This window comes from Lissotriton helveticus, chromosome 6, assembly GCF_964261635.1.
Source record: "Lissotriton helveticus chromosome 6, aLisHel1.1, whole genome shotgun sequence".
Classification (NCBI taxonomy): domain Eukaryota; kingdom Metazoa; phylum Chordata; class Amphibia; order Caudata; family Salamandridae; genus Lissotriton; species Lissotriton helveticus.
Genome location: NC_136067.1, coordinates 1103386331 through 1103399870, shown reverse-complemented (window position 1 = coordinate 1103399870; position 13540 = coordinate 1103386331). Strand labels below are relative to the sequence as shown.

Below are 13540 nucleotides of genomic sequence, written 5' to 3'. Positions count from 1 at the left end.
CGAATTCCCCCCCCCCCAATCATAAGGTTTCTCAAAATGTATACTTAACAGTGCAGTATCATGGAATCTATTGTGCTAAATTTAGATGAAAATGTGTCCTCGTGGGGTCGTATTATAAAAAGTGCTCTTGGGTCCAATGGGCATCGGCACCCGCTTCATCGGGCCACAGGCCACTGTGGTTCTATAGATGTGTTGTAGTTGTTGGGTGTCCTGCATATAGTGTAGCTCACAACAGTGCACATCTTGCGCTATCATGAGGAAGCATGCCCTCATTTGCATGGGGGTGTGGTCCCATTCAAAAAAGAAAAAACACTTTGCCTCTGCTCCTTCAGCACGTGACATTCATAGGCCCAGAGATAAAAGAGCTGCCAGGACGCTTACTGACTGTGCGGTACATGGAGGTCGAAGTCCAGCGCCATCCCGAGGGTGCCCACCGGGTAGGGTCAGAAAGGAGTGCCCGGGACCCACAAGGCATTTCTTCCCACTGCACCCACCAGCATGGGGTTCTCTCCCTCCTTTCAAATTCAGGCTGGGTTGGCATCTTCAGTGAAGGGCAGACCGGCAGCTTGAAATAGCTAGTCTGCCTTTCAAACTGCACTGTTTACAGTGTAGGCACAAGCTCATGCCTGCACTGTGGACAGTGCATTCACAGTAATAGCCCAGCACCGCCAGTTAAAGGTGCGGCGCAGACCTGGCAAGTGCTCCCCATACATAACACGGCCCCTGGAGTACTATCCTCAGTGCAATTATAAATTAACACATGTACAAACATTACAAATGTAAAAACATTTCTGTGACAGTCATGAAATACGAAATGAGAGATGATTTTAAGAAAATATTTTTATAGATTAATTGAATGCCCAAAGTGGAGGAGAAAATTATTTTTTTATAGAAGTTAATTCCAGTTATGATTCAATTTCTAGCTTCAGCACAAGCCAGCACTTTGAAAAGTGGGACTCTGAGGGTGTAGGTCACTGGGCGACAGATTTAAAATCTCCTCCATAGGAGGGCCTTCCTCTTCTGGGATAATCTCAGCTTCAAACATACGCTGCAACAATGCATCCACAGTTCTGTATCCTGGAAGGGAAAAAGAAGTTACAATTCTACACCGGGTATTACAATAGTTTTTTACATATATAAATATATATATTTATATATTTTTTTCCAACACTTAACACCTCACAAAACCATTCTGATCCATTTCTCACACCCTTCCTGGTGAATTACCTTTTTGACGTCATGCCAAGAAAGGTGGCAGATGGTTTCTCATGTACAATTTATTGTTTACTATGTATATTTATATACTGTATATTTAACTAATGTTGTTTCTTGATAATATCTGCTTTGCTTTTACAGGGTGTTCCTCCAGGTGACACTAGTGAATTGAAAAGGAGTTTGCCAGCCTCATGATTTCCACGCCCCATTAAGAGGTAGTAAAATTACAGTGTTTCCAGCTGAGGAGCCTGGGTCGGCTCTCCCGGCAGAAACCCTTGAACACTGTGGGCTGCTTGCCACAGAACCTTCAGGTCACACTGTCAGTAAACCCATCCTCAGGGGCGTAACTTCAGGTGGGGGGGGTTGGGTGTTATACCCCTCTAATAAATGTATTTGCTGGTAAATAATTGGGTACAGTTGCTTTCACTCTCCCTGTTTTGAAAATGCCTTAACAAATTAAGTTAGTTTACAAAATATTGTGTTTCCCTCACTTAGTACCCCTACCAATCCGTATTCCTCTCCCTTTCCACTGCCCCTTAAAGCCCCTCTCATGAGACAGGTTCGTAGTATAATGTATTTTAACATTATATACCATAATGACTGTTGGAAAATTTAAAGCTCACCCCCCCCCCCCCCCAATCTTACAGAACAAGTATGCGTCTGGCCATCCAATTTAGCAAGTGGGACCTTTCTGGATACCTCTGTCTGGAAGTATCATGTAAGGAAAACCATCCGTGACCTGAATGAACCTGTTAGTGCCTTGTGGAGTGCTACCGGATTGTGTATCCTAAAACAGCCCTGGTAAAAATGCTCATACCAGCCCAGCTCCCTTCATCTCTTCCCGTAACCTCTCTCTTTCCATCCATCTATTCTCCCTCTCCCCTTCTTTCTCCTCCCCCCGGATCAATTTATTTCCCTTTACCCCTCCCTTCTTCTGTTTCTCTCTCCATTGAAGCGAGAAAATTGTGAGTGGTTTGCTAAATTGAAAAATATTAATCTGAGGACCCTTTTGATCTGGCAAGTTCTGTAGGTGACAGTTGAAATTTTGGTGAGGTGCCCACGGTGCTATTCAAGGAATTTATTAAATCCACAGACTTATTTCACAACGGGGGCGATATAGTTGCGGTGAGGCATTGTGACTGTTTACTGCCATGTTCGCTATGGTTGTATGTCAGATTGACAACAAAATAATCATCTGGTGTAAACATGCTGTTCTAAATAGCCTTTGCAGACACAAGTCCCAATAGGTGTAGATTTTGTATTATTAACTCCAAAGGATTGATATTCTTGAAAACAATATTTAAAACATAGTATTTGTTCTAGATGATATTTAGTCCATGATACATTGGTATCCAAATGCTGCTGTTACTTTCACAGATGACATACATGAAGGCATGAAAAGTACCCATGTAGTATCTGTACCACCACATTTTGAGCTATAAAGGTGTGCTTCTATGTGTTTAAGATCAGTTGGGTGAAAATGTTGATGGGTATCTATATATTTTTACCATTTTATTGTTTCATAACAAATTGGATAGAATTATATTATTTTGTACATTGATATTGTAGTGTCTTGAGATATTTTTTATTTTGCATTCATTCATTCTGAATACACGTAATATGACTGAGGTTGAGGATCTGGGATTTATATGAAACGCTTGTTCATCCATCTACGTATTTACTTATCCTAATTTGAGTTTGATGTATAAGTATGATGGGCCCAATTCACAAAGCCAATCTGAGACAAAAGTCTAACTTTATGACTTTTGGTATTCACAGAGGTCATTTAAAAGTCATATCTGTTCGTTCACAGTCGGGAAAAGGGTGTGGCTGGACACTACATCATATCCCTAAAAAGTTTTCTCCTTTGCATCATGGTACATGCAGGCCACAATTTGCGCTCCACTCAAGTGTTTACTGTGGTGTCAAGACTACAGTCAACACTAGGGAGCGCAACCACTGCCCTTTCCTTACACTTAGCATTTTAATGGTGGGCTGGAGTACTTGGAGGCTGATTTTGAAAGCCCAGGGCTGCTCCGGATACCTCGATCACTTTCCTAAGGTCCGTGTGATTAAATGTAAGGGTGTTTGAAATTTTCGGAAATTGCTTTCATATAACTATGCAAAATTACGTGAAATAACATATAATTGTGCAAATCTTTTATTTTGCGATACAGTTTATCATAAAAAGTGTCCTTGCATAAATTTTTGGTGAGAGGACACACTTAAATCCAGAGAACAACAGCTATTCACGTTCTCTTGTTCGCCAGTGTTCTTCGAAAATGTTTATCGCGAATGGCTCATAATTACGTGGCGTGGGCATTAGCATAATTTCAGAAATGATGTGTAACACGTGTAACGCAAAATTCCCAAAAATCATGTTAGTAATGCCAGTGTAATTTAACTTTCACCCAGGCCTCGTTAATTTCAACAGGCAATCCTGATTATTATACCTTACGTGTATATTTTGTGCTACCTTGTAAATGCTTCAGTGCATGTTTATAACTAAATAGCATTTGCTGATTTTTGCACATAAAATTAAACAGATTGGTTCCTCCCTATATCTGAAAAAACATTTACAGAAAGTCAATTTATTAAAGGCACCGACGGCATGATTCACAAGTTAAATTACACTTTTGAGTAAGTTTACTGCTTTTTGCGTATTCACAAAATCTCAGTGTAAGTTACTACTAAAGACATCTCCTGTGATCTCCCTATGGTAAATTATGGGAAAAATTAAAACATTTATTTAATGCATAAATAAATATAGTTTATGTTAACTATGAATGTAAATTCATTTTATATATTTATTTTAAACAGATAGCAAAATAAAACAAAACAAAAAAAATGCTACAGCACTATTAACTTAATTTCAAAATAAACTTAATTTTGAAATACATTTTTAGTTAACGGACATAAGTACATTTAAATTATTTTTCTGAAGCTTAAATCAAAAAAAATATTCCCACCTGAAGAGACTCAATTATAATAATTTATTATGCAAGAATAATTATTATTAAGTGATGCATAGAATTACTTTAAATTAATGTCGTTATATTTTAAAGTTACATTATTTAAAAAAATCAAAATAGGACATTAAAATATTTCATAATTAAATAATATATATGTAACATGAAATTATAATTATACATATTTGTAACTGTTTAAAATAATGTATTTCATTAAAAGAAAATTCTATGGGGTTTTAGTTTAATTCCCTACCTCCAATATTTTTTATGGAGGGGGTTGCAGTGCCAGGTGAGGTGTGTTTTCTAGTAGTATCTTACCATTGGACATTTTTGTGAATTAGGACAAAGTAGTAAACTTACTCAAAAGTTATATTACTCAAAAGTGTAATTTACCTTTGTGAATCTGGCCCTAAGAGAGGATGGGAATCGTTTACATTTGGCAGATGCAGGGCATCTGTCAAAAAATGCCAGATGTTCTACCGGCCAAACAAGTGGTTCCCTCTTCCCATTTAGAGGTGGGGGGGGGGGGACTGCAGGGTTTCCAAGGGTGAACTCCAGCTGACTCACCTTGACCTGATGGCATCTCCGCTAAAGGGCCCCATGGTTACAATGTTGCCTTGCCTTATTTAGAGAGGGGAAACTGTCACTAGATTTCCCTGCCTCGAACTGCCAGGCAGGAAAATCAATTAATGGCCCAACCCCACAGGGAAAAAAGACTCCCTGTGCATTGGGCCACTGATTCACTTGATTTTCAACAACCAAGCAAAAATGTCAAGTGGGTGGAAAAGACATGCTTCCTTCTAGACATAGTTCTTTGCCTTCAGTGCGACTGTCACAGAAGGAGCTTCAAAGAAGGCTCAAGAGAGCCCTCCAAGCAGGCAGGAATCCCTAAACCTGGTAGGCAGACTTCTGCAAGGGGAGTGGAGTCCATAGTCCTCTACTGACCTGGTGGGCACGTGGACCACTCACCATTCTTTCAACTATGCCTCAAGAAATTAATTTGCCAAAGATCATACTGAAGTGTTAGCAGAGGTTGTAACTTGGTGACCAGTCAAAAATTTCTCCAGTTCCAGGCTATTCAAGCAGGACATTTATTCCAAATGCACTCACGTTTTGAAGAAATTCTGAACATCAGTGATTTTGAGGTGGCCTTTGCTTCTTCATCTGTACCAACTTCGTTTTCATGAGTTTCCATGTTATGTACTAAGGTTTCTTCATGTACATCCTCCCTATACAAACCAAGAGAGATTAGAAAAAGGAACACCGTGAGACATTATTGGGGTTCGCTTACTGCAAGTTCACAGTATGCGGGGTAAACCAATGTTTCCCAAGTTTTGTTTTCAATCAATTTTTATTTTTCAAACTCAAAAAGAAAAGATAGCAAGGTAAATACCAATGATGTACATACACTACTGATGTATGACATCTGGAAGAGGCAACTCTACTGGTTAGCAGACTTACACATGTATAACAAGATCTGCATACAAGGTTCCATAGAAAGTACTTCTGTGATGTACTTTGAGGCCTGGTAATCCTGGAGTGAAACATGGCAAACTGAATGAATCATAGGTGAAGAAAGGTAGAGGTTTAGGAAAGGCTAGATAGAGGGGGAGGAAAAGAGCTTAGACGGGTAGGAAGAGGTTAGAGGGATAGAGAGTAAAGTACCACTGTATGGGCCCTCACCCAGCCCTGGGGGAACCAATATATAGAAGTACGGACCCAAGTGGAGGTGAGCGAGACCTTCTTCAGTCCTGAGCATAGGACTAGTGTGAGGAGCAATGTCAGGGAGGTTTGTTTTCTTGTATGTACTTATCTAGAGCATCCCACAATTTCCTGGGCCCATTGGAAGAATGCATTCTGGTGTATACTATGTTGTATGCACGCCGGAGTGAGCACAGTAGGTTACCACCATTTGTCAAAGGAGCTTGGGGTTGTCGTTTTCCAATCCGCGAGTGTGGATTTAGTATCCAGGGTTAAAAGGAGGCCATTAGTAATGCAATATTACCAGTAATGTCAGCCAAGAGGAGATTAGCAGGGAAGCCCATTACGGTCGTTAAGAAGTCAATTTATATAGTAGACCCTGAGATTTTCTGTAAGAGTGCCTGTTTTCTCAACCACAGCGGGTGAGACATTTTGCAAGTGAAAAACAAGTGTTGTAGTTCACCTGTGCCCTCCCCGTACCTCCAACAAAGAGCCAAGTCTCTGAGACCAAATTTGTGCATTCTGAAAGGGGTCCAGTAGGTGTTATAAATTGGCCAAAATCTTGATTGTGCAAATGCTGGTTTGATTTTCCCAGTAAAGAGGGATTGCAATATGTTACCCCATCTCTTGTCAATGAAGTCTGTTGTGCATGTGAGTTGTTAGTGTCGGCCCCATTTACGTGCAAAGAGTCGCAGTGTGGAGGTATTGGGTGATTGCAGGAGCTTGAATACACATTTAGCCCAAGTTTTTAATATAACCTCTTCCAAAGTGCTTTCTTCCTTATACTGAACAATAAAAAGGGAATATTGTATGATTGTGCAAATCGATGCTAATCTTCTCGGTATGTTTGTAATAGGAGTCTATGTACAATTACCTTGATGCATATTTTATAAATTCTTTTATTCAGATTACACTCATTACAAAAACTGTGAAACCCATACTATAAAGACAACGTAAAACATATATATACTCCATGCTGCAAGTATTTCAATTTGATTTAATGTGATTAAAAATAAGGATAAATGTTTTGGCCTGGGGAGTGTCGTCTCTTTAAATATGGTGGTGTCAGTGTGTCATTTTTTTGGGATATACGGCTGAGTTCCATATTTTTGACAGTGGGTTAATATAATTAAAATGTAAAATAAATCGGATATTAAAATGTCAATTGTGTGTATGAAAAGCGAATAAAACCCATTTACCAAACAAGGCTTACTTAGTATAGGAAATATGTTTCCCAGAGAAATCAATAGTAAAACATTCTCGAGCATGCCCATCAAAGCACCTGTACTGAACGCTATGTGGTGCCGTTAAACTCTATTTTATTTATTTCCTTTAATAATGAAATACACACAGGCTGCTATCAACTTGAATGAATGAATTTATTAACTGTTCAATTAATTAAAATCATTACAGTAAGAAAGAATAAAACTGGTGAGTAAAACAATGATCACATTAAAACTATAAAGACTGCTGGTTAAAAAGTTTTTTGTTCAAGTAATATATCCCCTCTCCGCTGCACCCACTCGGACCGTCAGCCCCGGGTCTTTGTCATACGACTTTGCATCAAGTTTCTTAGACATCTTCCTAGGCCTTGGTGGTTTTCTCATTCAGTAGTCTGTGGATAGTTCTCCTTGTCCCTTCCTTTTCAAGCCATTGGTATAATGTGATTTCTGCAGGGCGGGCGGATAGAATCATGGCTCATTTGAGGGGGGGGCTGCCTTGATCCCCTTATTGTACCATGTTGGTGGCCCTGGTTTGTTTGTGATCATTTGCTGCCTTTAAAGCCATTCTAATCAGATCAATGAATTTCCCAAGACTCGCCAAGGTCATCGTGGTTGTTCTAGAAAAGCACAAAGCTGATGCTTCGCGGCATGTCTTGATTCCCTTGATGATGCAGACTGGGCGGAGAAGACGCCGGCGTTCATTCATAAGGGAGGAGCAGCAGCATATAAGGTGAAGCCAGGATTCTCTTGTGTAGGGACACAGTCTGCAGCTTGTATTTTCCCCATTGCGAGCCCATGTGGGATTAAATTCAGTGATTCCTAGAGTACACAATCTCATAAAGAGGATTTTAGTTCTGGCTTGTGGTGTCAGGGCCTCATTAAGGTAGGGTTGTGCCTTGCCTACCATGTAGGAACTGTTCAGCGGGTCTAGGTGGGGGCTATAGTGAAGGGATTTAAGGTCCAGTTCGAATGAGATTTTCAGAACTTGTCTGTTTATGGCTTTTTTCCATGCATTTAGTGGGATTTCTGGCAGTGGTATGCTCTTTTCCTCGATCTTTAAAATCTCGAGTGCTTTGCCAAGACTGGTGTGCCAAGCTGATCTTGGCCCTTCAAAGATGGCTCTCAATTGATATCTTAGGGAGTTTGTTGGGGCCCTTATAATCCTTAAGTATGTTTTTATAATCTCCCCTTGGCACATCAAGTCTGGCCTTACCAGGCCTAGCTCCAATCTTAGTCTTGACTTCCTTGCCGACCTTGGGATAGAAAAGACTGATTTATATGCTTTGGCTTGGCTTGCGGTGAGAAGGGCATCCTGAGACCCCGGAAAAGCCCGGTGGCCATAGCTAATGGCTGGCAGCAGTTTTGCTTTTAAGGCAGTTAATATTGGTCCGGCCGTGGGGCTTATCAGATGTAAGCTCAGTTGCTTTAAAAGGAATATCACCTTATTGGCCTCGGACGACTGCTGTTTCAGATGGACATTTGCCTTAGCCCGTTCCGTAAACCAAACCCCTAGGTAGTTATACCCTGCCACTGTACTGATTTGCAGATCTCCCATTCGCCACTGTGCTTTCTTTTTCAGATGATAGCTCCCAAAAATGATGACCTTAGTTTTCCCTTGGTTTACTAGAAGGTTGTTATCTTTGTTAAATTGATTCAGCGCATTTAGGGCTCTCTGTAGGCCCACCCTCGTGTGGTCCATTACAGCGGTGTCGTCGGCATATTGTAGTAGGACCGGCAGCCTCATGCTGCCTAATCTCGGTGCTACTAGGCTGGTGCCTTTCAAGGCATCCCCCAAATCCGCCGTATACAGGTTAAAAAGGATGGGCGCCAGCACGCATCCTTGTTTCAGCCCGTTGTTTGTTATTATTTTAGGGGACACTCTACCAGCGCTGGTTTTAACCCGCACCCAGGTGCCATCGTAAAGTGATCTGATTGCCTTCAGTAGGTTTGGCGGAACGCCCCAATTTTCTAGTTTCCGCCATAGCCTATTTCGTACCACTTTATCGAATGCTGTGCTGTAATCAATGAAGCAACAAAAGAGGGGAGGGTTTTTCTTCTTTATTGCTTCAGTTGCTAGCTGCGCTAATGCCAGGATATTATCCATTGTCGATACTTGTGGTCTGAAGCCAGTCTGATAGCAGGGTATGATGCTTTTTCCTTCGGCCCATGTCTCCAGGTCCTTCAGTATGAGGCGGGCGTAGGCCTTGGCTTCTATGTCAAGAAGAGCGATGAGCCTATAATTCAAAGGCTTGAAACGATCTCCCTTTTTAAAAATTGGGACTAATATGGAGCCCCTCCATGAGTCGGCGGTTATTGCTGTTGTTAAGGAATGGTTGTAAAGAGGAGTGAGGACAGATGCCCAAATGTCGGGGGCCTTTTTGAAAACCTGGGCGGGTATCCCATTTGGTCCAGGGGCCCCATCATTCTTCATGTTCTTAAATATCTTAATAACCATTTGATGGTTTATCTGGGCTGACAGGGTACGGCGCATCTCTGCTTGGTCTCGCAGACCCTCAGAAGGATTTCGGGGGCTAGAAGTATTTTCTTCGATCACTGCCCTTGGTAAGTGGAGGCAGTCCCACAGTTAGAATCTTCAGTACTGCATGTGTTTACATGGGCAATTGAATATAGCTGCTTTACATAGACCAGCCAATCTTGCTCTGGCACCCCGTTTTCTCTTTGAGCACCTCTGCTGCTTAGCCGGTTTATGTGTCTCCATAATCCTGCAGAATTCTTCTGTTTGAGCAGGGAGAAAACTTTGATCCATTCCCTCTCCATGTGAGCATTTTTGTGTTTCCACCATTTCTTTCTTAGGGCTGCCCTCAATGATGCAATCGATGTCCCATCTGTTTGTCTGCCCCCTCTTTTCTTTATTACTAGTTCCTTACGCAAGAGGCGTTTGGTCTTGCGTATGTCCTTGGTTGGATGGATGATTCCATTTGTTATTTTCTTTTTGGGCCTGGAGCATTGTGGCTGGATATGGCCCAAGCTTGTTTGTATCTCATCAACTATGGTCTCCCATGTTTTTATCGGTGAAGATGGGATTGCTGGGATCTCCTCCTGTTTTAGGTCCAGCCAGTTTTGAAGTTTAGCTCCCGTCTCATCTGTCCATCTGATTCTCTTTAGAAGGGTGTAATTTTCGTCCCCTCTGGACTCTCCGATGGCTTGGAACTTAAGGGCCGCTGGAACTTCTAGCTTGAACACTGCTATTAGTGGCCTGTGATTGCTTTCCGACCTGATATTGACTGTAAAATCTTCCAGACTGGCCACCATTACTTCGCTGACCATGATATAGTCGATCCTCGAGATGTCCCGGAAGGTCGGCTGTAGTCTACCGCCCTTCGAGTATCTTGCTTTCACAGTATACGTTGAGGATAGCTTATGATTGTCGAATAAGTCATGAAAGGGTGCAGCCCTTCCCATCCCTCGATATGGGGATGCTGTCTTGTTGAGGTCCTTCAGGTTAAAGTCCCCGACTAAGATTACTTGATGATTTTTGTATTTGTTTAGGAGGCTGTCGATTTCCCTTGTCAATACCTTCAACTGATCTTTCATGGTGGTTTGTGCTGGATTGACGTAGCAGTTTATAATTAGGAGGCGCCTTGGCTGTAGTGTGCGTTTCAGACCTTCTATTTGCAGGGCATGCAAACCAGGTAAATTTAAGTTTATTCCAGTCACTACGAGGGGGCTTGCGTGTTTTATATAAACTGATAGACCGCCGGAGGGGCGACCAAAGAGGTTCTTCTTAATTGCTGGCACATGATGTTCGTAGAACCCTGCCAATGGTGTGCTAGATAATGCCCAGGTCTCTTGGAGCCAGAGTATGTCTCCTGTTTCCAGGAATCGCCTCAGTTTGTGGAGAAGTGTGGCTCACTGGTTAGAGGAGGCAGACCTGGAAGCAGAGGTCAGCCCGGGACCAGGGTTCAATTCCCGGCTCGGCGGGGTCTTGAGTCCTAAAATGTCCATGGACTCGACAATTCTCGCTCCGGTGCCTACTCGATTCACGGGTTCCCACTCTGCGACTCTGGGCAATAGCTTGCTTAATCTCCACAACGGCCCCTCGCGGCGGGATGCCTGGCTTTCACCTTGCGGATACCCTGCCGGGGTTATCTCACAGGGGAATACCAGGACGGGTTCCCTAAGCAAGTGCTTAGAAACCGCTCGGTGATTTGCGCTATATAAATTCCTGTACATTTACATTTACATTTACATTCTCTGCGATCTTGCTGCTCCCTGCGTTGTTCCATGAAATTAATGTTAAGTTCTTCCTAGGAAGAGGTACTCCCCCTTGGTTTCACTCCTGCCGGCCTGGACTTGCTGTTGTTAGGAACGATTCCGTGTTCTTCCCCAGTTTTCAGATTGATCGAAGAGGGAAGGGATGGCACTAATAACCCTTTGGTTGTTTTGACATGCGATCTTGAGACTTGTGTAGTCCTTGTATCTCTTCCCTGAATTCTCTAGGGGTCCTGATCTATTTGTCCTCTGCAAGACTGACCAGGGGCCCATGTCCCCCTTGTCTGGACCAAGAATGTATGGGTATTTTGGGTTGGGAAGATTCTGAGCATCGATGCCTCACTCGGCAAGTTGTATGGAGTTGTTCAAAATGGCTTGTGCAGTTTCCTTTTTCTTCAAGCCTAGTATTGTGTAATTGCCGTGTGTGTGTCGCCCTTCATGCTCAAGAATCTCACCCGCGCTATGTCCCCTGTTTGTAGCTTGTCTAGCACGGCGAGGTGCTTAAAAAGGCGAAGAATATTGCACCTGTTCAAAATGTCATGCTGACCCGTGCTGTAGAATCTCGGGGTGAGGACTTTCTCATGGATGGTAGTGACTGTTTCTGATGATTGATTCGTTTTGTTCCTCCCTAGATTTTGTGCCACCTGATGTTTGGGCTTCCTTGTTTGCTTGTGGCAGGTCCTACTTTGGATTTCGAGCTCTGGCCGTTGGTATACCTGGTGCTGGGCTGGTGCCCGGGGCTTTGCTGTGGTGGTTTTATATCGTCCAGCAGTGGCAGTGATATTGACCATGATTGCTGTATATTTTTCTCAACTGGTGCATGACTTATGTCCTCTGACATATAGTGTAGTGGTTTTTTATCATCCGGCAGTGGCAGTGATTTTGACCACGATTGCGGTATCATTTTTACAGCTGATGCATGGCCTGTATCCTCCATCTTTTGGCTCCCTGGGGAGTGTCCTGTTCTTAACTGCAGTTTTTGACGTGTCGCAAGTGGATTACTTGTGGCGATTAGCTGTTTTTGCTGTTCTGCTGGAGGCAAAATCGTGTCAAAAGCCTTTGTGCCCCAGTTCTTATTTGTAAAAATTGGATACAGCTGGCTCACTTTGGGGTCCCCTTGTGGTGGTCTGACGTCAATTTTCCTTAGCTGCAATTGTCTTCCTCTTAGTTTTTTTTTTCTGTTTCCTAATCTTCTTTTTTTCTCTTTTTGACAGCGGGCGTTCAGGGACGGCGATTTTGCAGGGAGTGAGTTCTTTTAAGTCCGATTCCCTGTCATCAGGAACTTCATTGCTCTCTGTTGCCGTGCTTTTTGGGCTTTGTATTCCTTGTGCCATTTTGGCATTGTGCGCAGAGGCCTCACTTCTTTGTGCTTCTTTTTGCTCCAATACTGCTGGTGATCTTAAGCCGAGATCGATTGCTTCCATTTGTCTCACTCCTAAAGGGTAGCCGCTTCTTGAGATCCTGTCCTCTGAGTTGCTTGGCAGCCGTGATTCTTTATTTCCTTGAACTTTCTTTACTATGTCGGCCACGATCTCAGGAAGTAGCGCCCATTTATCCATGAGAGTTGAGCAGGAACAGGAACATTCACCTCGGTTAGATAGCACGTGCTGGTCAATCCTCTTTTCCAACTCTTCCACTCTAGAGCTTATGTCAACTAGGCGGCCAGCGATCGATTGCAGAAGATCGATTTGGACTTCCATTTTGGTTGACAGCCATAGTAGAGCTTTGTTAGTGTCACTGTTTAATTCTGGCCTCAGTGTTTGCCGGAAGTCTGCTTCTGGGCTGTCATAAAACGTGCAGTGATCTACTTTTGCATTGGTAACCTGGGGAGATCCTATTTGTTGAGTTTGCCCCCACCCCAACAAATTTGGGGTCAGTTCTAGTGTTCTCTCGATTTTATCTCCTAAATTTTGAAGAAATGAAGATGTAAGCTCCCCTACCACTGGTGAATCTAAGTGTTGAGCAATTAGTTGCTGTCGGCTGCTTGTGGGGGATGACGCTGGTACTATGTTCTCCGTGCTCTTACTAGCCGAGCTGTGATCGTGATCTTTTGACCAGTGGATTTGCGCCCTTATCACTGCAACGTCCGCAGCTCCTCTTGGTGCAATTGCGCGGTCCGAGTCATTAGTGACGTTGATGGCTTTATCTATGGGTGTATGAGAATTTTGTACGCTGGATATATCGTTTGATTGTATACCT

The 13540-nt window shown here is 42.8% G+C and overlaps 1 protein-coding gene across 1 annotated transcript in view; it reads right to left on the bottom strand.

Moving 5' to 3' along the window:
- Positions 1 to 866: 866 nt before the first annotated feature.
- Positions 867 to 13540, bottom strand: part of LOC144761652 (two pore calcium channel protein 1-like) — a 603295-nt gene continuing 590621 nt past the window's right edge. The window contains exons 18-19 of the mRNA XM_078646942.1: positions 5295 to 5413; positions 867 to 1077 (exon numbers count right to left, since the gene is read on the bottom strand). Coding sequence (XP_078503068.1) covers positions 926 to 1077; positions 5295 to 5413 — 271 coding nt within the window. The 3' untranslated portion in view covers positions 867 to 925. The remainder of the gene's footprint in view (positions 1078 to 5294; positions 5414 to 13540) is intronic.